General features: G+C 37.6%; 1 protein-coding gene across 2 annotated transcripts in view; it reads right to left on the minus strand.

The window, feature by feature from the left end:
- TMEM67 (transmembrane protein 67) overlaps nucleotides 1-12,246 on the minus strand; it is a 51,506-nt gene extending 39,260 nt beyond the window's left edge. For both annotated transcript variants that reach the window (XR_006815352.1, XM_045981504.1), the window contains exons 1-4: nucleotides 11,970-12,246; nucleotides 10,259-10,347; nucleotides 8,000-8,093; nucleotides 467-566 (exon numbers count right to left, since the gene is read on the minus strand). Coding sequence is in view for 1 of the 2 variants with exons in the window: in XM_045981504.1 (XP_045837460.1) it covers nucleotides 467-566; nucleotides 8,000-8,093; nucleotides 10,259-10,347; nucleotides 11,970-12,195 (509 nt within the window). In the remaining variant the exon portion in view is untranslated. The remainder of the gene's footprint in view (nucleotides 1-466; nucleotides 567-7,999; nucleotides 8,094-10,258; nucleotides 10,348-11,969) is intronic.
- Between the last annotated feature and the right edge of the window lie 11,777 nt (nucleotides 12,247-24,023).

Genomic DNA, 24,023 nt, shown 5'->3' on the forward strand with positions numbered 1-24,023 from the left:
GCTAGTATGCTGTAAACAGAAGTTAATACTTGTATGCTAAACATATATATATATATATATATATATATATATATATAATAGATTATGTACAAATTACATAATAACAAAAACAGCTACCATTTACTGAGTGTTTACTCTAAAACACTATGCTAAAAATTCCCATATTGATTTCTGAGCTGTGATAAAAGCCTATGAAGTGGGTGGTTTATCTCCATTCTAAAGACAGGAGGACTGACTTACTAAGTTTGCCAAGGTCAAACAACTGATAAGAGACTGAGCCAAGCCTTGACCTCTAATCAGTCTCATTCTCTAGGCTTCACCTTCTTTATGTGTCAATGTCTATTTCCATCTTTCTTTGAGTTATTGTGAGGAAACTGATATCATAGGAAGTATTTTTATAAAAGGTACAGATTCCATATAAATGTAAGATGATATTTAAAAAGTCAGCACCCAGCACATGGCTTACCTGTTTCCTAAAGCATTTGCCACCGTAAAAGAGTTTTCATTTTCATCACAGAGCTTACAAATTGCTTGAGACAACAACGTTCCATTAACAGCTCTTTCCACTAAAGGATTTAGAAACAAAATTGTAACTCAAAGTCAGCAAATAAGTTTCTACATACTTTGTAAAGCCCACTAGTAATTATTGTTCTAATAATTCTCAAAATACCTGATCTGCAGAAGAGGCATGTCAAACACCACCAAAACAAAGTATAGAAAAGTGAAGACTTCCTCATTCCCACATAAAGAAATAGAAAAACTAATTTTCCAAATCATAATAATAAATTAGTATTTTTTTCCTCAAGTTTTGTTCTGTTTGTTTTTTACTTGTTACCTGCATGTTTCTATTACAGTGGGTATCCAGAAACAAGTAATTTCATAGACAGCTGAAATGTCTCTACAACTTCATGGTTTCTGGTAGTACCTATTAAAATTTTAAATTCATATAACCTTCAACACTACAATTTCATTTTTAGACACCTAACCTACAGAAACACATGTCCATGTGTATAAGGACATTTACTGAAGTGTTACTTGTTAGAAAACCTAAATATTTACAATAGCAAAATGATGGTATATTCAACCTATGAAATACTATGGAGTAGATTAGAAACAATGAGGTAATCTATAGATCATACAGGTAACTGAAAAAAGTATGCCGTAGAACAATATTTTTGGTATGAAACATTTATATAAAAATGCCAGTTATATTTCTTGTGGCTAGAATGTATATTTTAAAAACAGGAAAAAAAAACAGACATACAAACATGTATGTGCACACACATCAAAATGATCAACAATTACTTTGGGGCTAAGGGAATTAACAGAGAACCAGCATCGGGAAAATGGGTCAAAGACCATTAGTCCAAATCATAATGCTATCAATGTTTTATCCATAACACTTTCAGTTTTCAAAAGGTGGTAAAAATGATTTTAACCAAAGTAAAGGTGAATGACTTGTTTCTTCTACAGTCATCCCTGTCTTAAATGGCAATTCTATTGGACCGTTTACTCAGGCCCCAGTCCTTAGAGTCTCCTTATTTCTCCTCACACTGCATGTTAAAAACAGTAACATTAAAATTAAAAAAAATAGATCTGCAAATCTAATTAGATTAGATTGAAAAATTATCTTTTTTCAAATTATATCTAGAAACTGAATTATTCTCTCTACTTTCACAACTCTACCCCAGGCCAAGGGCCATCATATATCACCTGGACTTTAATGACAGCTTCCTAATTGGAGCCCTGGTTCTATTCTCCAGGCAGGAGCTAGAATGAGGCTTTTCAATACTAAGTGTGATCATTTCAATCCCCTGGAAACCTTCCAATGCCCTTCCATCTTACCTGGGGTAATTTCTAAGGTCACTATCACAGCCTAAAAGGCCTTACCTGATCTGCACACAATCACCCCAACTTTCCAGTGCCATCTGCTTCTTTCCATACCCTTGTTTGCTTTAGCCACATTAGTGTATTTGCTGTTTCTTGAACATGACCAACAGTTTCCCATCTCAGGATCTTCATACTTGCTAGCCTGAGTCCCCTGGTCATCTACATGGCTTTGTCGCTCACTTCCTTCAAATCTTTACTCAGATGTCACCTTTCCAAAGAGGTCTTCCATGATCATACATGTAAAATAACAGTTGCTCTCTCTCCCTTGCCCTGCTTTATTTGTCTTCATAGCACTTACCACCCCGGCATACACTATTCATTGGCTTATTGTCTTCCTCTTGCCACTAGAACCTAAGTTTGATTCACTGCTATATCCCAGCACCTAGCAGTTAGTGCTCAATAAACATCTTTTTTTTTTTTAATTTGAAGAACTTAAAATTGGAAGTTTCACATAAAAACTGTGTATTTTTAGCATCTTTTAAGAAAGAGGAAAGTCTGATTTCATGAGACCCATGTTCTTACATGATGACAACAGTCTGCTGGTACTGAACTGGGGCTAGCTATGGCTTTTTAGCTTAACTGCCCTTCTGTTAAATGAAGTTTCAAAAATTTATTTTAACATTTATTTTAATTTTGTCAACAAATATTTATAAATAAATAAGTATGACAACATATAAATATTTTCAGGACTGTACAGAGATACATAATTACTGAAAGCATTCTTGCAAGAACACAAAACTTAATAATGACTACATTAGAGGAATAGGAGTGAGAGTGAGGGGAGAAGGAAAAGCACTTAGTTTTACTATTTTTCTATACCATTTAAATTTCTAGCCATATACATATATTACTTTCATTTCAAAGAGTAAAATTTTAAAGTTGAAAAATAAATGCCCTTTTAAGCAGTAAATCTACATGTGCTCTTATGGTACTCTCTCCAAAATGCACTGCAAATAAACACTCCAAAATATTTGTAATACATTAAGAAGCTTGGAAAGGATAGAGAAAAAATAATTGATTATCTAGGGTAATTTTTGGGAAATGGAATAGGTAGGGAGTGTGGACTTTCATTTCTCATCTTACAGCCTCATGAATTATTGAAAATTTTTAATGATATGTACATTCTGCATTAATTATTTTTTTTTTTGCATTAATTATTTTTTAAAAATTACCAGGTTATCTGAGCATTTTCTTCTTACCTCAGAAATGGAAAGAGTTGAAAGAAGTTGTGTAAGAAGGAAGATGCACCCTCTTTCTGTCTATTCTTCCTCTCCCCCTCAGCCCTCTTACAGATCCACAGAACAAATTAACAGCAAAAGTTCAAGATGGCTCTAAGGAGTTCACACCATGGAAAATTTTAAGTATGTAATATAACTCTAAAATAGTGAAATACTGGTTTCATAGTGGTCACCCAACTATAAGGGTTACTAGGTGTCAGAGCCACCATCTGGCCCCCCTGGCATCTAGCTCCATTCTCAGAAACTCATTAAATTTGCAGCTTCTGCACCAGTGATCTCTGACCGTCAAAAGTCATTTTAGAACTCAGTCCATTCTGACTTCCACACTGTTTTTGAATCTGTGAACATCATCGCCTTCATCCCCACTTAGAAATCCCAAGGATGGGGCGCCTGGATGGCTCAGTGGGTTAAAGCCTCTGCCTTCGGCTCAGGTCATGATCCCAGAGTCCTGGGATCAAGCCCCGCATCGGGCTGTCCGCTCCGTGGAGAGCCTGCTTCCTCCTCTGTCTCTCTGCCTGCCTCTCTGCCTACTTGTAATCTCTGTCTGCCAAATAAATAAATAAATAATTAAAATCTTTAAAAAGAAAAAAAAAAAAGAAATCCCAAGGATATTTTTTACTTCCTTTTTCTTCATCCTCATATTCCTTAACTCATCTAAGTCTATTATCATCCTTTTAATGTTTCTGGGATCTACTCCTTTGAGTACAAAGTGTTCTAACTCTGGTTTAGGTCCTTGTCACCACCTGTCTACGGCACCCCAACAGCCTCTTCACAGCTCTATTTCTGGTCCCCACTCTTTAAATATCAGCTTCACGAGGACAGGGACTGCATTCCTGTTCAGTCCTTTCACTGCTTTACCCTTCATCCCCCTGGACAATGGCCAGCACCTAGTAGAAGCTCAAAAAACCCCTATGCCTACAGAACACCCTACCATTCAAGGACTTCCACAATCTGGACCAACGTACCTTTAAACTCAGCGAACTGTTATTTCCATAATCCCTTTATATTCAATCTGGATGTTTATATTTATAACAATATGTTCATATTTATAACAATATGTTTTTATTTATAACATTGCTCTTGTTCATACTCTTCCTCCTGCCCGGAATGTTTTCTTTCTTGCTATCTTTTGAAATACCATTAACTCTTCAAGGTCTCACTATTATACTGCCTCCTCATGCCCACTTTCCCAAACAACCCTGGCTGAAGTGAGTTCTTCCTTACATTTATTGTCTAGAATGCTCATTTCATGATTTAATATATGTGCTCCTATAAAAATATTTTGTTGCTGGGGCGCCTGCGTGGCTCAGTGGATTAAAGCCTCCGCCTTCAGGTCATGGTCCCAGGGTCCTGGGATTGAGCCCCGCATCAGGCTCTCTACTTGGCAGGGAGCTTGCTTCCTCCTCACTCTCTGCCTGTGTCTCTGCCTACTTGTGATCTCTCTCTCTGTCAAAGAAATAAAATCTTTAAAAAAAAAATATATATATATATAGTTGTTATCTTGCTCTGCAAATAATTTTTCCATATGCATATCCTGTCTTCTAACTAGATTTTAAATAAATTGATGGCCTGGATTTTTATTTCTTTTAAAAATTATTTTAAAAGAATTTGAAAATGAAGTCTCTTTCCCACCCTTCTCCCCCAGATACCCAGTTCTCTACCCTGGAGGCAAGACTGTTACCACCCTGTTTCTTCCAGATATAGGGTTTGCATAGCACATATGGGTTTATAATTTTTAGAAAGCATAAGTGGTAGCTCACCAAATACAGAAAACAGTACCAATAAACAGCAAGTACTCAAATAAATATTTGTGGGTGAATAGATAGAAACTTTTCTATGCTTTTTTTCATTTTTAATGTATCTTGGATTGGTTTCTTTAGCAATACTTGAAGAACTGCATGATTTTTCTATATAATAATCTATATTTTTCTGTATCCTACATGCCTGCATGGATGTATGACAGTTTATTTGACTAATATCTTCTTCACAGACTTTGACATTGTGTATGCTATTTTGTCTTAGGACGAAAGTTGCAATAAGAAGCCATGCATATACTTCTTCAGACATGTATTTTCCTGCACTAGGACAGGAAATTCCTAGATAAAGGCTAACTGGGTGATGATCCGCATTTTATAATACTGTCAAGTTGCTCTCCAAAGAGACTGCACCAATTTATAACTCCCCAGTAGTACATGAATAACTACTACCCTGTTTCCTTGCAAACACTATAAAAGTTCAAAAGGTTGATAATAGGGGCACCTGGGTGGCTCAGTGGGTTGGGTTTCTGCCTTTGGCTCAGGTCATGATCCTAGGGTCCTGGGATCAAGCCCCGCATCGGGCTCTCTGCTCAGAGGGGAGCCTGCTTCCCCCTCTCTCTGCCTGCCTCTCGGCCTACTTGTGATCTCTTTGTCTCTGTCAAATAAATAAAAAAAATTTAGAAAAAAAAGAAAGGTTGATAATAGGGGCACCTTGGTGGCTCAGTCAATGACATATCTGCCTTTGGCTCAGGTCATGATCCTAGGTACTGGGATGGAGCCCTGCATCAGGCTCCCTGCTCAGCAGGGAAGCTGCTGCTTCCCCTACTTGTGCTCTCTCGCACTCTCTCTCTCTCTCCCTCTCTGTGTCATATTAAAAAAATCTTAAAAAAAAAATGTTGAGATGTGCCTGGATGGCTTAGTCATTAAGCGTCTGCGTTGGGCTCAGGTCATGGTCCCAGGGTCCTGGGATCGAACCCCGCATCAGGCTCCCTGCTAGGCGGGAAGCCTGCTTCTCCCTCTCTTACCACTTCTTGTTCCCTCTCTTGCTCTGTCTCTCTCTGTCAAATAAGTAAATAAAATCTTAAAAAAAAAAGTTGACAATAAAATCTGGTAGGCTAAAAAAAATTTTATTTTAAAAATAAAATTTTCATTAATATTATTCTCTGAGCAATGTTGAACTTATTTCTCATGTTTAACATTTTTTAGTTTGTGAAGTTTATTCATGATTTTTGGCCATTGTTTAAATCCAGCTTTTCCTCTTGTTCTTATATTATTTATATAAGCTTTATATATATATTGCAGAACTTAGACCTTTGTTAATTGTATGCATTATAAATTTTTCTCTAGTTTGTAGGTTTTTCCCTTGTATTCTTTATTATTTTTCTACATGATATTTTAGAATTTGTATTTAGTCAAATTTGCCAATATTTTCTTCTGTAGATTCTGGGTTTCTCCTTATAGGCCTATTCCATCCCAAGACTAAAAAAATTTTTCCTGTTTTTTATGATCTTTTTTTTTTTTTAAAGATTTTATTTATTTGACAGAGAGAGACAGAGAGAGTGAGAGAGGGAACACAAATTGGGGGAGTGGGAGAAGCAGGCTTCCCACAGAGCAGGGAGCCTGATGCAGGTTCAATCCCAGAACCCTGGGATCATGACCTGAGCCAAAGGCAGACGCTTAACAACTGAGCCATCCAGGCTCCCCTTTCTTGATCTTTTATAGAATCATATTTAGTATTTAAATATTTGACTGACCTGAAATTTATTTTTCTTTAAGAAATAAGTTAGAAACCCAACTTAGTATTTTCCAAGTTTCCCCAACACCATCTACTAATCAGTCTTTCTCCACTGACAGGAAATGCCACTTTTATCACATATCACATTCTGACTGAGACTCCGTCTATTTTGATTCTCTAAGTTCCACCCATCAGTATGTGTAATCCATATGCCAGCCATACATGTTATTACAGCAGCTATAAAATGTGCATAATACCTGATAGGGTTGTTTCCTCTCTCCTTTTTCATAAAATTCTTGGTTTTTCGTATTTTTTCCAGATAAATTTTAGAGTTAGTTGTGTAGTCTCTAAAATAGACAAACGATATCCCAGTAGAATTTACCAGGGTTCCATTAAATGAATAGACTGGTATTGGGAGATCTGATATCTTTATAATAATATTTAATTTTCCCCTTCAAGAACATCCTATGTATTTCACTTACTAAAGCCTACTTTTGTAACCTGCAGGAGCATTCTAAGGTTTCTTCAATTGATTTATCTTATACATTTCTTCTTAAAATTTATGCCTTGGCATTTTTTTCTTTTTGTTGCTACTGTAGATGAGATTATTTTCTTCTTTCATACATTTTAAAGAATTGTTGTTTAGACAGAAGAAGGCTACTAATTTTTGGAAAATAATTCTGTATCAAAAACCTTTATTGTTTATAGTAATTTTTAGTAATTCCCTTGGGTTTTCTAAACATATAATCAAATCATTAAAAATTAATTTTAATGATTTTTACCTCCTTTTTAATTAACCTAACATCTATTTCTTTCACTTACCTAAGTACACAGTTTACATCTTTATCTGGGTCCTGACATTAATAGAAATGCTTATCATTTGTCCCTATTAAGCATCATGTTGGCTTCTGAATTAAAACATACATATTTTATCACGTTATTTTAAGGAAGTATCAATCTAATCATATATTATAAAGAATATTTTTTAATTTTTTAAAAAGATTTTATTTATTTACTTGTCAGAGAAAGAGAGAGAGAGCACAAGCAGGGGAAGCAGGCAGGCAGAGAAAGAAACAGACTCCCCAGTGAGCAAGGAGCCTGATGCAGGACTTGATCTCAGAACCCCAGGGAACATGACCTGAGCTGAAGGCAGATACTTAACCAACTAAGCCAGCCAGGTGTCCTGAGAATTTTTTTTTTTTTTTTAATCAGGGAGGGCTTTTTATTCTCTTCTCAATGGCTACTATTGTCTTAAACATCATTAAATTTTGGACAATTAAAAAAAAATACTGTTCACCTAGCTATTTCAATTAATGTCCTTTTCAAACCAGCTAAGTGAAGATTCATTACTACTTTTTCATAAAGAATTTACTTCTTACCTAAAATATGGCCAGTGGGACAGTGGCATTTTCCTTCTGCAGTTAAACCACCAGGGCAAGAAATGCAATTCCAGCCATCTTCAGTAATACCTTTCTAAATTAAAACAAAGCAAAAGTAAAATTTCTCCTTGATCAATGATGTAATTCCAAAAAGCTAAAACAGTATATAATTTGTAGCCAATATTCTAATAAATCATGTACGTTTGAGTTACATGAAAATTTCCTGGACAGCCGAACAGTGCTTACATTCCAAAATTAAGTTACATATGATCACTATGTACTGACTACTGTTAACTCTGGGCAACACTTCTTTCTTCTTCATGATTTTCAGTTCAAATGAGTCCTTACTTTCAAAGTAATACTGTCATTCAGTTTTTCAATTTACAAAAATAAAACACAACAAAATTCAAAAGGATTTAATCAACAGATAGCCAATTAATTGTTTGGTTTTACCTGTTCTAACATATTCTAATTTTTATAATTCAAATACGTTAGTTTTTAAAAATCAAACTATGATTCAAAATGGTTGAATTTTATGGTATATGAATAATATGTAAATAAAGTTGTTAAAGTTAAATTATAAAGTTGTTAAAGTTAAATTCAAAATGGGTGAATTTATGGTATACAAATAATATGTAAATAAAGTTGTTAAAGTTAAATTATAATTATAAAGTTAAATTATAAATTTTCTATTGTTTGTAATACTAAAGGTTTTTGATAAAATATGATATCATTCAAAATTGGGCTTATATGGTTTTTCCTAACCTGGGGCAAAACCAAATATGGATGTAACCAAAATGAACAGAGAACAAATGGTAATAACAAAACAATAAGAAATTATTTTTAATTTTGGTTGAAAAGACTGGATATATCAAGAAATGCTCCTAAATTTGGCAGTACATTAGAGAGGATTATTTAAAAATTATGATTATTTTGTAATTTCACTGAAGAATAAATTTGCTTTGCAGCCATTTCATATTAGCAGCTTTTTATGATTGATAATTCAGCAACAGTCAATATTTCCAAAAACACAAAATAAGTATTAAAGTGGTAATCAAACTTATAAGTTAAATCAAATTATCCATAAAATTAGGACAACTGGTAAATTAAACTATCAACTTAATAGTAATTAATTTAATAATAATTTAAACTACTAAATTGCCAGATTCAATTTTTTTATCCAGATAATGAGAAGAAACATTACTATTAAAGAAACATTACTATTAAAGAACTAATAAGACTCCTAATTATCTTTTTTTAAAATATTGTATTTATTTGACACAGAGAGAGTGAGTGAGCACAAGCAGGGGGAGCAGCAAGCAGAGGGAGAAGGAGAAGCCTGCTTCCCACTGAGCAGAGAGCCTGATGTGGAGCTCAGTCTAGGACCCTGGGATCATGACCTGAGTTGAAGGCAGATACTTAAATGACTGAGCCACCAGGTGACCCAAAGACTCCTAATTTTTAAAAATGATTGCAAAATGTATTTGCATTAATTAAGAATCATTATATATAGTTACTAATTTACTAATTTTCCAAAAAATATGATATAATGACTAACAAGACAGCAACAGGTATTATTTAACCTATTTAATGTTGCAACTGGCATTTCATGAACTTATTACACCTTAGGTATCATTATGAATATGAATTGTTATAAGACTGCTGCTGACACAACAGGTCCAAGACAGAACTCAATCTGTACCAGTCAAAATATACATACATCCCAACTTGCTCTTAATATGTATCATTCATCTATTAAAAAAAAAGTTACTCTATGAGAAAATATAAAGACAAATTCCACAGCTTTGCGTTTTTTAAATTTCAGATTTTAAAAACTAAGGCAATACATTTGTTTTTTCCAAGTTTGCATAAAATTTCACTGATAGCCCAAAATTTACTCTAGTAAAAATAAAACTAATTTAATAATTTTAAAGTTGGGGAATATATTAGAGTACTAAAGAGCATTAGATATAGAGCATTAAAACATAGCTTAAAAAATAAACACTTAAGGGGTGCCTGGGTGGCTCAGTTGGTTAAGTGGGTGACTCTTGATATCAGCTCAGGTCATGATCTCAGGGTCCTGGGATTGAGCCCTTGCATGGGGCCCTGCACTCAGCAGGGAGTCTGCTCAAGGATTCTCTGTCCCTCTCCCCATCACCCAACTTGTGCTCTAAAATGAATAAATTATTTTTAAAAAAATAAAGACATTCAATTTACTACCTTTTACAGTAAAATTATTTTAAAGTAAATATTTGATACCATGTTTTCTGGGCACTTTTTACAAATAAAATCAGGTCCTCCATTATTAGAGATCATCTGAAATCCTGGTAGACACATACATGAAGTTCCTAAAAAGAAAAGAACCAATTTTGACCTTGGCAAGTAAAAATAATAAAACTCCAAATAGGGCAACTTTCAATATTCTTAAGATCTTAAAAAGCAGTATAGCTGTTAAGAGCAAATCCAGAAACATACTATGTGGGTTCTAATTTTAATTCTGCTATTTAGCTGTGTGATCTTCAGCAAGTTATTGAACTCTGTGCCTAGATTTCCACTTTGGCAAAATGGGAACGATAACAGTACTTACCTCATAGGATTGGTATGAGTATTAAATTAGTTATTACATGGAAAGTGCTTAGAATGTGTATGGCACACAGTAGGTATTTTGTTTCCTACCACTTTAACTGCAAGCAGACTGAATTATTTAAGTACTGAACTTTAATTTTAATAATCAAACTATTCATTACCTGCTATGGGAAATTTTACAGTTTTATTTCATCCAACCATACACATATATTCAATGATCTCAAATTTACTTTACCAAAACAAAACTTAATTAGCAAAATCATCCTGATTCAAATAAATGGCTATTTTCCTCTGAACAGACAGTAGACTTTTTAAGATAACTGTTATTCTACTTGCTGGATAGGTAAGGACAGCATTCTCTAAGGACACATAAAGTGGAAACAGATCCCATAGGAATCTATGTGGTAAAATGCATTGGATATTTGGGTTCATAAGTAGGAAGCTACCACCTTACACTTTAAGACTCTGTGAAACGCTTTCTCATTCATATTTCCTCACCTGGGGAGCCTGACCAGTCTTATGTAATGACTTAAATGAGGACATATCAAATTTGAAGATGGCAAAAAGATAACACCATGGGTGACCAAATCAAGATTGAAAAACATCCTAGACTTTAGAATATGGAAAAAGTCTTATTCTGAGCAGTTTCAGTGAGGAGAACTAGGACCAAATGGTGGAAATTTCAAGAAAACAGAAATAAGCTTAATCTAAAGAAACTTCAAGGGTAATTAGTAATATTCGATAATAAAAGGTATAAGTCCTAAAGAAATCTATAGTAAGGACACACGATATAGTGGGAAAATGCACGGGTATAAACTGAGGGCAAAGAGACAAAAGTTCTTCCGATCCACAATTTAGGTGACAAATAAAATATTACAACATCAATTGGGCTTCAATTTCCTTATCCGTAAAATGAGAAGACTAGACCTGATCCTGTAAAGTCCCTTATAGCTCTAGGTTTCTAGGATTTGAAAAGCAAAATAAAGAGTTAACAAAGTTTATAAGCGCTCATTTGCGTTCCCTCCCCAACCCGTCCTGTGACCGACTCCTTTATACTTCGTTAGTTCTCTATATCTTTTCTGTCTTTGGTAGGCGACTTTCCAGGTGCCTCCCGAAAGACCCCTCTGATGAGAAGTGGGGGACTGACGCGGAGAAATTCATTACTGGCGCTGGCTCACGGCGTAGCTTACTCTGGGTTCCCCAACCTCAATTGTGTGCAAGCTGCAATCCTCCAAGGAAACCCATCTCTTACGCTTTGCCGGTTAAGTTTCCTGAAAATTTCTTCCCGCAGGCGAAAAAGGTGTTTCAGACACGCCAGGGACTGAGGGCAGCAACAAGGCGGAGTATTCGAGCTTTGGCTAGGGCCCACCCTGAACGGTCTCACCTCGGGCATCCCGCCTCTGGTTGGCTCCGCACGGGACACAGGACAGCGCGGAGATATCGAAGTACTGCTTGTGGCCGCACGACTCTGGCTTCAGGAATGGAAAGGAGAAGGTCTGGGCGTGTGAGACTCGCGGGAAGGCCAAGAGAAGAAATACATTCGCAGCAGCCGCGGATGAGACAGACCAAGCCGCCATGGCTACCCTGGGCCCACCGCCGCCCGTCACCATGGTGCAGACGCCCGCGGCCGCGCAGTCTGTGGCGGCCCATCAGCCGCTGCGGCGAATCTGTAGAGCCGATTGGACAACTCCGCCTGGGGATCCGGAAGTGTCTGCGGTTGCTGCCTGGTTGCTAGGTGAGCAAAGCCGCGGGAAGCTGACTTGTCTGAAAGGATGGGTGAGAGAAGCAACCTAATCCTGCAGGCTGGCGGGCTGCAACTGGCTTTTAAAAACGTGTTTCAATGGGCGCCTGGGTGGCTCAGTGGTTTAAGCTGCTGCCTTCGGCTCAGGTCATGATCTCAGGGTCCTGGGATCGAGTCCCACATCGGGCTCTCTGCTTGGCAGGGAGCCTGCTTCCCTCTCACTCTCTCTGCCTGCCTCTCTGCCTGTGATCTCTCTCTGTCATAAATAAAAAAATAAAAAATAAAAATCTTTAAAAAAAATAAAATTAAAAACGTGTTTCAAACTCTGAGACGCGACCCATTACCGTGATGTGCTATCAGTTTAGGAGGTCGGTAAATAGAATACCACAGCAAAGACAGTATCTGAGTTTATTACACAAATTAAGAGTAAGTTGTTTCATTACGCTGTTGAATGATGTTTACATCAGAATTTATTCAGACCAAGCCATTTTCGCATGAAAGAAGACATTACAACGGTGTATTTGTCAAAACACGTTTGTCAGAAAAGTAGGGAAAAACCCACTGATTTGAAATATGCAATGCTAGATTGGCTTAAAAAAAACCAAAAAAGATCTTTTCTGGCAGACTGTTCTTTGGGTTTCTAGTTTCCTTTTTTGGATAAAGGAAATCATGCATATATAATGAGATTGTCTTTTCTGAATGAAGAAGGAACCTAATTTTTAACCTAATTTACACATACATGAATGTTGCCTTTCAAAGCAAGCACCATTGGAGGCTGTTACTACAAAAATATTTTAGAATTACTCTTAGAGCCAGTTTATAGATTATATAAGAAAATTTTACGTTTTAATGTTTAAATCTCACTTCTGTTTCTGTTGCATTTTGTTTTAACACCCTCCACTCTCCCAATACAATCACCCAGCATAATTTTTAGCCCCTTATTCATCAGTAGTAACTTAAAAAATTTGGCTTTCTCAAAAAAATGTTTTTGCAGTAAAAATGATTTGTCACTGTTAAGGAAAATACATACATACACAATTCTTTTTTTTTCATACATACACAATTCTTAATGCATGTTGAAAACACATCTAAGTTAAGTTAGATAACTTTAACCATTAACCCCCCATCAGGCCTAGTATTTCTCATGTGGCTTTCCCCAATAGACCAGCATTCACCCAGTCACTAATATCAATGGTAGAAGACACAGGAGAAATATATTCTGAAAACTCTTCCTTAAAGATGAATTCTAAAAGCGTTTTTGAGTAATCATGCATTGTTGGAGTTCTAGTTGATAGTGAAAAATCACTTATCTGAATAAGATTAAAAAAAAAAAACATGTGACTATACAAATGTTAATGCGGACTCAGAAAGGGTATGGTCAGAATGGTTGAGATTAATCTGCAAAAGCTTTGTATGGATGATTTTTAATTCTAGTCTTCTTTAATTAAGTGCATACTGTTATATGTTCTGTGGAAGGGATTGGGGCAATATTTACTCATTGGCTCCTATGTAATTAAAGCAATAAAAGAGCTTCCATTCATGATGGTTTTCCTTGTGTCCCACACTGTGCACTATACTAAGTTCTTGGCAGGATTAATCTTAATTCTTCATAATAACCCTTTGAGGGAATACTATCCCTTTTTGTATCCTTTAACAAAAAAAGAAGAACAACAACAACAAAGAAAGAAATTGAAGATCAAGAAAGTAACATTCTGGGCACCTCGGTGGCTCATTTGGTTGAGCGACTGCCTTCAGCTCAGGTCATGATCCTGGAGTCCTGGGATGGAGTCCCCCATCAGGCTCCCTGCTCAGCCGGGGGGTCTGCTTCTCCCTCTGACCTTCCCCCTCTCATGCTCACTTACTCTCATTCTCTCTCACTCTCTCAAATAAACAAATTAAAAATAAAAAGCAAGCATTTTAAGAAGTGGTGGAGGGGCACCTGGGTGGCTCAGTGGGTTGAAACCTCTGCCTTAGGCTCAGGTCATGATCTCAGGGTCCTGGGATCGAGTCCCGCATTGGGCTCTCTGCTCCACGGGGAGCCTGCTTCCCCTCCTCTCTCTGCCTGCCTCTCTGCCTACTTGTGATCTCTGTCAAATAAATAAATAAAATCCTTAAAAAAAAAAAGAAGTGGTGGAACTAGAATTTATCTCCATCTAGCCAACTCTACAACCTGTTAACTTTTCAGTTTATTAAGTGGCTTCTTTGTGAAATAGAGAAAAATGTTGGCATTCTACATGTAGGACAAACCTATTGCCTTTAGTTAAACACGATGATACTGCCGTCGTATTCCATGGACAGTGGAACTGTGATTGTCTAAGACCTTTGGGCATTACACCTAACAAAACTGCTCCAAAGTGGGGCACCTGGGTGGCTCAGTCAGTTAAGCAGCTGCCTTCGGCTCAGGTCATGATAACAGAGCTTCACATCGGCTCCTTGCTCAGCAGGGAGCATGCTTCTCCCCTGCCTGCTGTTCCCCCTACTTGTGCTTGTTCTCTGTATATCTCTCTCCCTTGCTCTCTCTGTGTCAAATAAATAAATAAAATCTTAAAAAAAAAAAAAAACCCTGCTCCAAAGAGCTAAATAAAGACCTTAGTTGTAGTGAAAGGGTTCAAAATACAGTTAGGTTTGTCATAACTGTGGATATGGTGGGTTCATCTGTATAAACTACTTATAAAAGGATACGAGAAAGAATGTGAGCTAAAACTATAAGCATAAATTGGGACTGTATCATTAGGGATATTTTTGCTGCAAGTAAATAGATCACATAGTTTAAGCCAGTTTGAAATGGCTTAAACAAAAACAAACATGAGAAGTCTGGAGATAGGTGGTCACTGGTCTTCCTTCAATGATGTCAGATAGTCATCAGTGCAGGTTCCTTGGCTTTTCCTCTTAGTTGAGTGTATTTCCATCAAACCAGATACCAACATTCAGATTTAAGACAGGAAGAAGACAACGAGCTGAGCTGAACCAGAGGTATTTCCACTGTTTCTTAAAAAAAAAATGAAAGCAAATGTTTTCTCTGTGTCGTGTATAGTGCTAAACTCCCTATATGCATTATTTGAATCTTTTTAACAACCCTATGAATAGACAGTGCATTTACCAGGTTTAAGGACATACCCAGTATCACCCAGCTAAAATGTGAGAGAATTTTCCACAGAAGAGGATGAAACTAGGAGAACATGGTTTAATGTCAGCTTACACAAGTGTATCAAAATCCATGAGAGGATTAGTTCAAAGGGAATAGCAAATGCTTACTGAACACCTAAAGTATCTATCAGTATCTATCTAATGAGATAGGTGCTGTACCATGCCTTACCTACATTAAAAAATTAAAGCACTGGAAGAGGGAGAGGCAGGAGAGGATGAATGGAAGAGCTGTTTAGGAGGAAGAATCATGAGGATGTTATGACTTGGACAAAGAAACAAAAGAGAAGAAACAAAAATAAGGATCACTCAGTTTCTGACTAGGATGGCTAGGTGGATTGTGACATTATAGGAAGATAGAAATGTCTGGGAACAGATAAAATCTTCCGATTGAATATGGAAAAAAATATAGGTAGAAATTTAAGTTATAGGAATTGGGGTGCCTGGGTAGCTCAGTTGGTTGAGTGTCTGCCTTTGGCTCAGGTCATGATCCCAGGATTCTGGGATCAAGTCCCCACCGTGGGCTCCCTGCCCAGTAGGGAGTCGCTTCTCCCTCTCCCTCTGCCCTCCCCACCCCTGCTCATTCTCTCTCCCTCCCTCAAACTCTCTCTCAAATAAATGGATAAAATCTTTAAAAAAAATAAAGTTATAGGAATTATGTTTGTGGGAGTTGGGACCATATAATAATTTAAATAACTGATATTAATTGCTTGTTTTCATGTGTCAGGATCTGTAATATCTCATTTAACAAAATTGGGACCATTATAATCACTTCTACTTTACAGATGAGTAAACCAAGACTTAGAAAACAATATATGTCTTCCTAAGGTCATGCTCAGATCTTGATTCTAACTCCGGTAATTTGATACCAGAGCCCACACTTTCCACACTGATTCTTTACTGCTGCTCTTGAATCCCTGGCTGTGCTTTCCTTGGCATGAATAAAGAAAAGGGAATGGCAACTAAGTCCATGAGGGGGATTAATTAATTAAAATATTACAAATAATGTGATGGGAAAAAATGCAAAGTGCAGAAATGGAGGTTGTGGTCAGAAAAGGGAATTAGTGAAGTCATGATCTTACAATCAGGGCATTTTGTGTGCTAAGCCCCGCTCTCTTTCCCAGTCTTCAGACTCTTGGTGTTACTCTAGTCCCTACTAGAACTGCTGCACCACCTACAATATATTCTACACTGAACTTGGCTTCCATGATGGAACAGGCAGTTTTTCTCCAGGTCATTCCTAGAATAAACTTTCTGGTTATTCCTGCTCTTTGCCCTTTGTTGGCTCAACTTCCTTCACCTAAATATTATATGGAGAATCCCCCAGGGCTCAGTCCTAGACTTTTTTTCTCTTCTCATACTTTGGTTTCCCTATGGGGGATGTCAACCATATCTGTGACATCATTGACCAGTTTGGGGAGATGACTCATGTATTTATATATATCCAGGCCAAGGATCTTTTCTGAGCTCTGAACAGAATTTCCACTCTGGAATGAAGCATTTTTAATTCAAGGTCTCCAAAACAACCTACAAACTCCATCACTCCCCCAACTCCAACCTTGTCTTCTTCCAGTTTTTTATATATCAGTTAATGGCACCATCATCCCACCTGAAATACAGACCAAAAATATAAGTCACTTTCGATGTTTTTCTTCATCTTCCCATTTCAGTCTAGACTTTTTTTTTTACCTGCTAAATATTCCTTGAATTAATTGCCCAAATATCCCTTGAATTCTTTTACTTTTCTTAACCTCTACATCACTATCACTCTAAAATGCTACCTTCTCCCTTATGAATCACTGCAATTACCTATTTTAAACCTTAATTTTTCAGTGTTAGGCATTATTATTTTATTTTTTTGTTTAGGTATAATTGACATATAACAGTATATTAGTTGCAGGTGTGCAATATAATTCAGTATTTGTATGTATTGAGAAATGATCATAACAGTAAGTCTAGTTAACATCCATCACCATATAGTCACAAATTTTTTTTTTCTTGTAAGGAGAACTTTTAAGATCTACTCTAAGCAACTTTCAAATATGCAATACAGTATTACTAACTATAGTTACCATGCTGTGTATTACATCCCTGTGACTTTTCTATAGCTGGAAAATACTTTTTGACTCTCTTCACCCATTTCACCCACTCTTTACCCCCCCAACTCTGCAAACCACCAATCTGTTCTATGTTTGGGGGGGGGAGGGGCTTGTCAATTTTTAAAATAGATTCCACATGAGTGAGATCATATGGTATTTGTCTTTCTCTGTCAGACTTATTTCTAAGTACTTAGTGTAATGCCTCAAGGTCCATCCATGTTGTTGCAAATGGCAAGATTGTGTTCTTTTTATGACTGAATAATATTCCCATATATGTGCTTATAATCACATTTTCTTTATCCATTCATCCATCAATGAACACTTAGGTTTTTCCCAATGTTTCCATATCTTGGTTACTATAAATAATGTTACAATAAGTGTGAGGGTGCATGTATCTTTTTGAGTTAGTGTTTTCATCTTCTTCAGATAAACACCCAGAAGTAGAATTGCTGAATCATATAATAGTTCTCTTTTTAGTTTTTAGAGGAACCTCCGTGGAAGGTTCCGTGATGGTTGTACCAATTTAAATTCTCACCAACAGCACACAAAGGTTTCCTTTTCTTCACATCCTCACCAAAACTTGTTTTATTTTTTATAATAATCAGTCTAACAGGTGTGAGGTAAGATTTCATTGTGTGTGGTTTTTTTTTTTAAGATTTTATCCATTTATTTGACAAAGAGAGAGAGAGCACAAGCAGGGGGAGTGGTAGGCAGAGGGAGAGGAAGACGCAGACTTCCCACTGAACAGGGAGCCTGATTGGGGCTTGATCCAAGGACCCCAATATCATGACCCCAGCTGAAGGCAGACGCTTAACCAACTGAGCCACCCATGTGGTTTTTGATTTGTATTTCCCTAATGATTGGTGATGTTGAGTACATTTTCATGTACCTATTGACCATTTGTATGTTTTCTTTGGAAAAATGTCTATCCAGACCTGCCCCCTTTTTAATCAGATTGTTTCTTTGCTGTTGAGTTGTAATAGTTGTGTATATATTTTGTATATTAACCCTTTATGAGATACATGATTTATATGTATTTTCTCCTATTCAGTAGTTTGCCTTTTCATTTTGTTGGTGGTTTTCTTTGCTGTGCAGGAGCTTTTTAATCTGATGTAGCCCAACTTGTTTATTTTTGCTTCAGTTGCCTCAGGCATCTATTTTTTTTTAAGATATTATTCAATCACTTGAGAGCGTGTACATGCTTGCATGCATATGTGTGTGGATGGCTGGTGGTTGGGGTAGAGGGAGAGGGAAACGCTGATAACTCCCCACTGAGCAGGGAGCCCAACATGGAACTTGGATCGTAGGACCCTGAAATCATGACCTGAGCTGAAGGGAGACCCTTAACTGAGAAGCCACCCTGGTGCCCCTCAGGCATCTATGCTCTTAAACACATAAACCAAGAATGAAAACACTATGCAATCTATTAAACTGGAAGGGGAAAGTGGAGTGTTTAAGAGAGATCTCAAGTTAAGTGTATTGCATATTCTCTTCTTTCTTGGTTTACTTCCTTCTTTGGATAGAGTAAATACTTCATCAACTTCCTGAAAAAAGATGCATAAGATATAAATTTTTGAGACCTGCATATCTGCAAGTATCTTTATTCTTCCCTTACAATTACTTGTTTTCTTGGGTATGAAGTTCTAGTTTGGAAATACCCCTCAGAATTTTGGAGGTGTATTTAAAAAAAAAAAACTGGGGGCGCCTGGGTGGCTCAGAGGGTTAAAGCCTCTGCCTTTGGCTTGGGTCATGATGCCAGGGTCCTGGGATTGAGCCCCACATCGGGCTGTCTGCTCCGTGGAGAGCCTGCTTCCTCCTCTCTCTCTGCCTGCCTCTCTGCCTACTCATGATCTCTGTCAAGCAAATAAATAAAATCTTTTAAAAAAATAAAAAGAAAAACTGCTCCCTTTTCTTTTTGTTTATACATTGCCGTTGAAAAATCTTCCATTTTGATTGTTTTGTGTTTAAATTTGTTTTTTACCTTCTGGAAGTCTTGAGGTTGTTCCTCTGTATTCATTTCTCTTAATTTTACAGTGATGTGTCTTGGGGTATTTCAATGCCTTTTTCTATTTTATTGTATTTATTTGAGAGAAAGTGTGAGAAAGCATGTGCATGATTTGGGGGGTCAGGGGACAGAGGGGCAGGATCTCAAGCAGACTCTGATGTGGGGCACCGGCTTACAACCCTGAGATCATGATCTGAGGCAAAAACCAAGAGTCAGATTCCAATGAGCCACCCAGGCATCCCAGGGGTGTTCCATTGTCTTCTTTTTGTTGAGCACTTGTTGATTTTAATTGTTCCTTTGAATATCTTTCATTTTTCCTATTCTCTCTTTCTGGATGCCCTATTTTCAGATATTGGACCTCCTAGACTGTTTTCCTTATTTTCTTATATTTTTTCAATTTTTGTTTTGCTCTACTTTCTGGAAAATTTTCCACGATTTTTTCTGTCAAACATTCCCTTGAATTTTTCATTTCCACTATTACTAATTCAATTTCTAAGAGCTTTTCTATTTTCTGACTATATCTCATTTATAACATCCCAGTATTCATGAATGCAATATTTTCTCTCTTTGAGGACATTAACTGATAGTGTTTCAAAGTTTTCTTCTATCTGCACAGTCTCTGTTTTTTCAGTTATGTTTTGTGGTGACACTTTGTTATTTATGTATATGTCTATTATATCTATGTATATGTATGTGCATATATGTAATGTATGCATATTAGAGTGGGGCACACTTAAAAGATAATAGGAAGCTCTAGGGGGCGCCTCAGTGGGGATCTCAGGGTCCTGGGATGGAGCCCCGCATCAGGCTCTCTGCTTGGCGGGGAGTCTGCTCCCCCCTGCCACCCAGTCTCTCTGCCTGCTGCTCTGCCTACTTGTGATATCTCTCTCTGTCAAATAAATAAATAAATAATCTTAAAAAAAAAAAAAAAAAGCTAACAGGAAGCTTAAGGACAAGCGGGAATCACTTCTCAGCCTTTTGGCTAATATCAAGTGAAGGAAGGACAGGTGGGGCTCCTTGACTGGGCTACAATGTATACGGTGATTTGCCTGAGCTTTCTTCGGGCATTCCCCCATGTCAGTATTTTTTTTCTTTCTTCTCTCTTGTAGTGCTGATCAGATTCCCCAGAAAGAACCTTCTTCCTGGAGAATTTAAGCCTGGCTGCCCAGTTTAGTGGGGAAAGAGGGTGTGAGTTTCATCATTCAGTTTCATCATTTACATACTGTCTTTCTTTCATATAATAGAACCCCTGATCTCATTTGTACCCATTGTCCCCTAGTCAGACTCTCTCCAGGGAATAAGCTTGCAGTCTTCTGCCCTAGGGAGACACAGATTTCTTGGTACTAGAAAGGAGTCTTAAGTGCCTGTCTTTAGTGCTTTACAAATTAATGTTCAGCCAACTGTTTTCACCTCCTTCCCTAGCAAAAGATACTGAGGACTTCTAAGGCCTTTAGGACTCATTTGGTGCACATTAGATTGCTTCTTTCTGTCAATTTATGATTCAGCCCTCCTGGATTCACAAAAGAATTGAGGACCTATCCACCTGTTTCCTGCTCACAAAGTTTTATCACTGCTGCCTCCTACTCTGTTATCTTCATTCGCATCAGTTTTTGCTTCTTTCAAAAGTTCCTTTTCTATCATTTTATTAGGATTTCTGGAAGGAATGGGAGTAAATACCTGTATTCAAACTGTCACCTTAAACTGGAAATCAAAACAACCTGTTAACCTGTCCTCATACACATACTTTTGCCACCCTCTAATCCATTCTCCAAACCTCAGCTGGAGTAATCTTTTGAAATGCAAGTCTAATATAACACCTCTCTGCTTAAAATAGTTCATTGTTTTTCCCAGGGGGAAGCTCAAAGTCTTGAGCAGGAACCCCAACTCCCAGCAGGGTCTGATTCTTCCTGCATCCTTTCATTGTCCTGTGCACTGTCATGCATTCTGCCTGCATTGGTCTTCTTTTGGTTCTCTAAATCCTGCTAAGCCAGTGCACCTCTCTGCATGGACCACCCCTCTTTCCTCCCCCTCCCTGGGAATTTCTATTCACTTTGTTAACTCACCCTTTTCTTTCCAGCTCATCTGCCACTTCTTTTAGAAACTCCTCCTACCTTTGGGATCAGGCCAGGCCCTCTTATGAAATACTCTCACAGCATCATGTATTTCCCTTTTATAGCTCTTGTCCCTGCTATAAATTTACATTCAGTTGAATAATTGTCACTAGTTTTCCTGTCCTTTCCTGTATGACCAGATTTATGAGAGCAAGAACCATGTCCAATTTTGTTCCCCATTGTCTCTTAGCATCTGGAGTTCTGCATTATACATTGTCGTTTAATACAAATTGCTGCAAAGGAAAAGATTAAACCAAAACTTGCTTCATTCCTTCCTTCTCTAGTGTATTACCATCTTCTAAACTCTGAGGGGATCTCAATGCTGTCTTCTCTCATTTGATGCCTACAAAGGGGGCAGAGGACCAATGTAATGTGGGTTAAGCCTGGAGTAGGCTCAAGCCAGTCACGAGACAGAATTTTTTTGTGTCCACAAAATTTTTGTGTTACATGCACCAGTAACCAGTCTCATGGAGGACTCCAAACATTTCTGCCCATTGCATCTTGAGTTTGGGGTCACTAAGTGAAGAGTTTGCCACAACACTTTACTTACATAGAAAAGAGACAGCAGGATCAGTTTCAAGAGGTGTCAGTCCCCGATGGCCAGTGGGTCTCTCCTGGCCACTGACACAAGGCAACTGGCCTATGTGCCACACCCCTCTCATGCTGCAGTGGAAGCAACCTGGTCCCTCTTCTCAGGGGACAGATACAATAGTGAGTTGACCAAGTGACATATAATAGATGTTTTTGAAACACAGACGAGAATACTTAGTGAGCCCAAAACGAGGAAGGATATTTCCACATAAGGTGATAGTCCAGGTGCAGTCTGTGTGGGCTCTTTAACTCTTGGTAAAGAAGGGTTCCAGACTCAAGGCTCATTCTTAAGCAGCTGAGTGGGGGCTGAAAGACTGCCTGCAGGAGACTTCCAACACAAAGCTTTCTACATTATTTTATTTTATTTTACTCTTTGGCTTTCCTCTTACATTGTCTTTGGAATTACAAGCACTGTATCATTTAGTCCTCAAATATGGCCCTGAATGGTGGGTACCATTATCTTCACCCTACAAATAGAAAAGTTTAAGGATAAGGAACTCGTTCATGGTTATGAAGTGGCAGAGTTGGGATTTAAAATTGGATCTGCCTGACTCAGGAACCCAGTTCTTAATCTCCATGCTCTACATGTCCTCCTGTGTGTGATGGCATGTGCCCTATCTCTTCTGCTATAGTATAAGCATCCTGAGAAAAGGGGACTGTGAGTTCTTCACCCCAATCTCTCAGGAGCCTTGGCAAGGTGCTTGATACACAGTCTGTGCTCAATAAATGCCAGTGGAATTGAAAGGAAATCAAGGTGTGCAAGAGGAGTAAAGGTCCTTGAAGTTGAGAAAATCAAGGAACTCTTAAGACCAAGTGACAGGTTTTTTGGTTTGTTTGTTTTTTTTTAAAGATTTTATTTATTTATTTGACAGACAGAGATCACAGGTAGACAGAAAGGCAGGCAGAGAGAGAAGGGAAGCAGGCTCCCTGCTGAGCACAGAGCCCCAATGCGGGGCTTGATCCCAGTGATCCCAGGACCCTGGGATCACGACCTGAGCCAAAAGTAGAGGCTTTGACCCACTGAACCACCCAGGCACCCCAGTGACAGAGGCTTTTATTGGGGTTGTTGAAGAGCTTAGAAGGGTAGCTAAAAACTGATACCAAAATCATTCAGGAGGGTAGGAAGTGATGTAGATGTGGCAAAAAGCTTGGAGAGGCTAAATGCCCAGGCAGAGCCATGGAATACTCATAGCTCAGTGTAGTTACCATATTTTAGGATAGTCTTTGGTTTTGTTGTTCCAGAAACTTACTTTTCTTTCTGTTCTCTAAAGTGACTTGGTTTCCATGTTGACATACTAAAGGTTCAAGGACGATTCAATAACCAGAATACCATGTAATTAAACCCAATTACTTCAGCTGGAATTTTCTGGCTTTAATTGTAATGGTATTGTTATCTGAGTAAGGCAGAAGGCAGACTATAAAAGAAAGCATTCACTATAGTGTCTTGTTTGTGGAGAAAATCTGTGTGAGTAGAAGGGGCTAGTCATCCCAAAACAGTAAAAAAGGCTGGCAATACCTGTCTAAGCTTGTCCAAAAGAGGCAGTCTGATCTAAGCACACTTGTTCGGACTAGCCTTATAGTAAGTGCTCAACGAATGATAGTTATTGTTTTTGTTAATATAGGTGAGAATGCTTCTAGATACCCTTTAACTGAGAACCACTTTTTGAGATTAGGTATCTCTTCATTCCACTTTCATGTTTAGCAAACAATTCTCTGAGCATTTGACTTCATATAGAGCATATACAGG

This window comes from Meles meles, chromosome 1 (assembly GCF_922984935.1).
Source record: "Meles meles chromosome 1, mMelMel3.1 paternal haplotype, whole genome shotgun sequence".
Classification (NCBI taxonomy): domain Eukaryota; kingdom Metazoa; phylum Chordata; class Mammalia; order Carnivora; family Mustelidae; genus Meles; species Meles meles.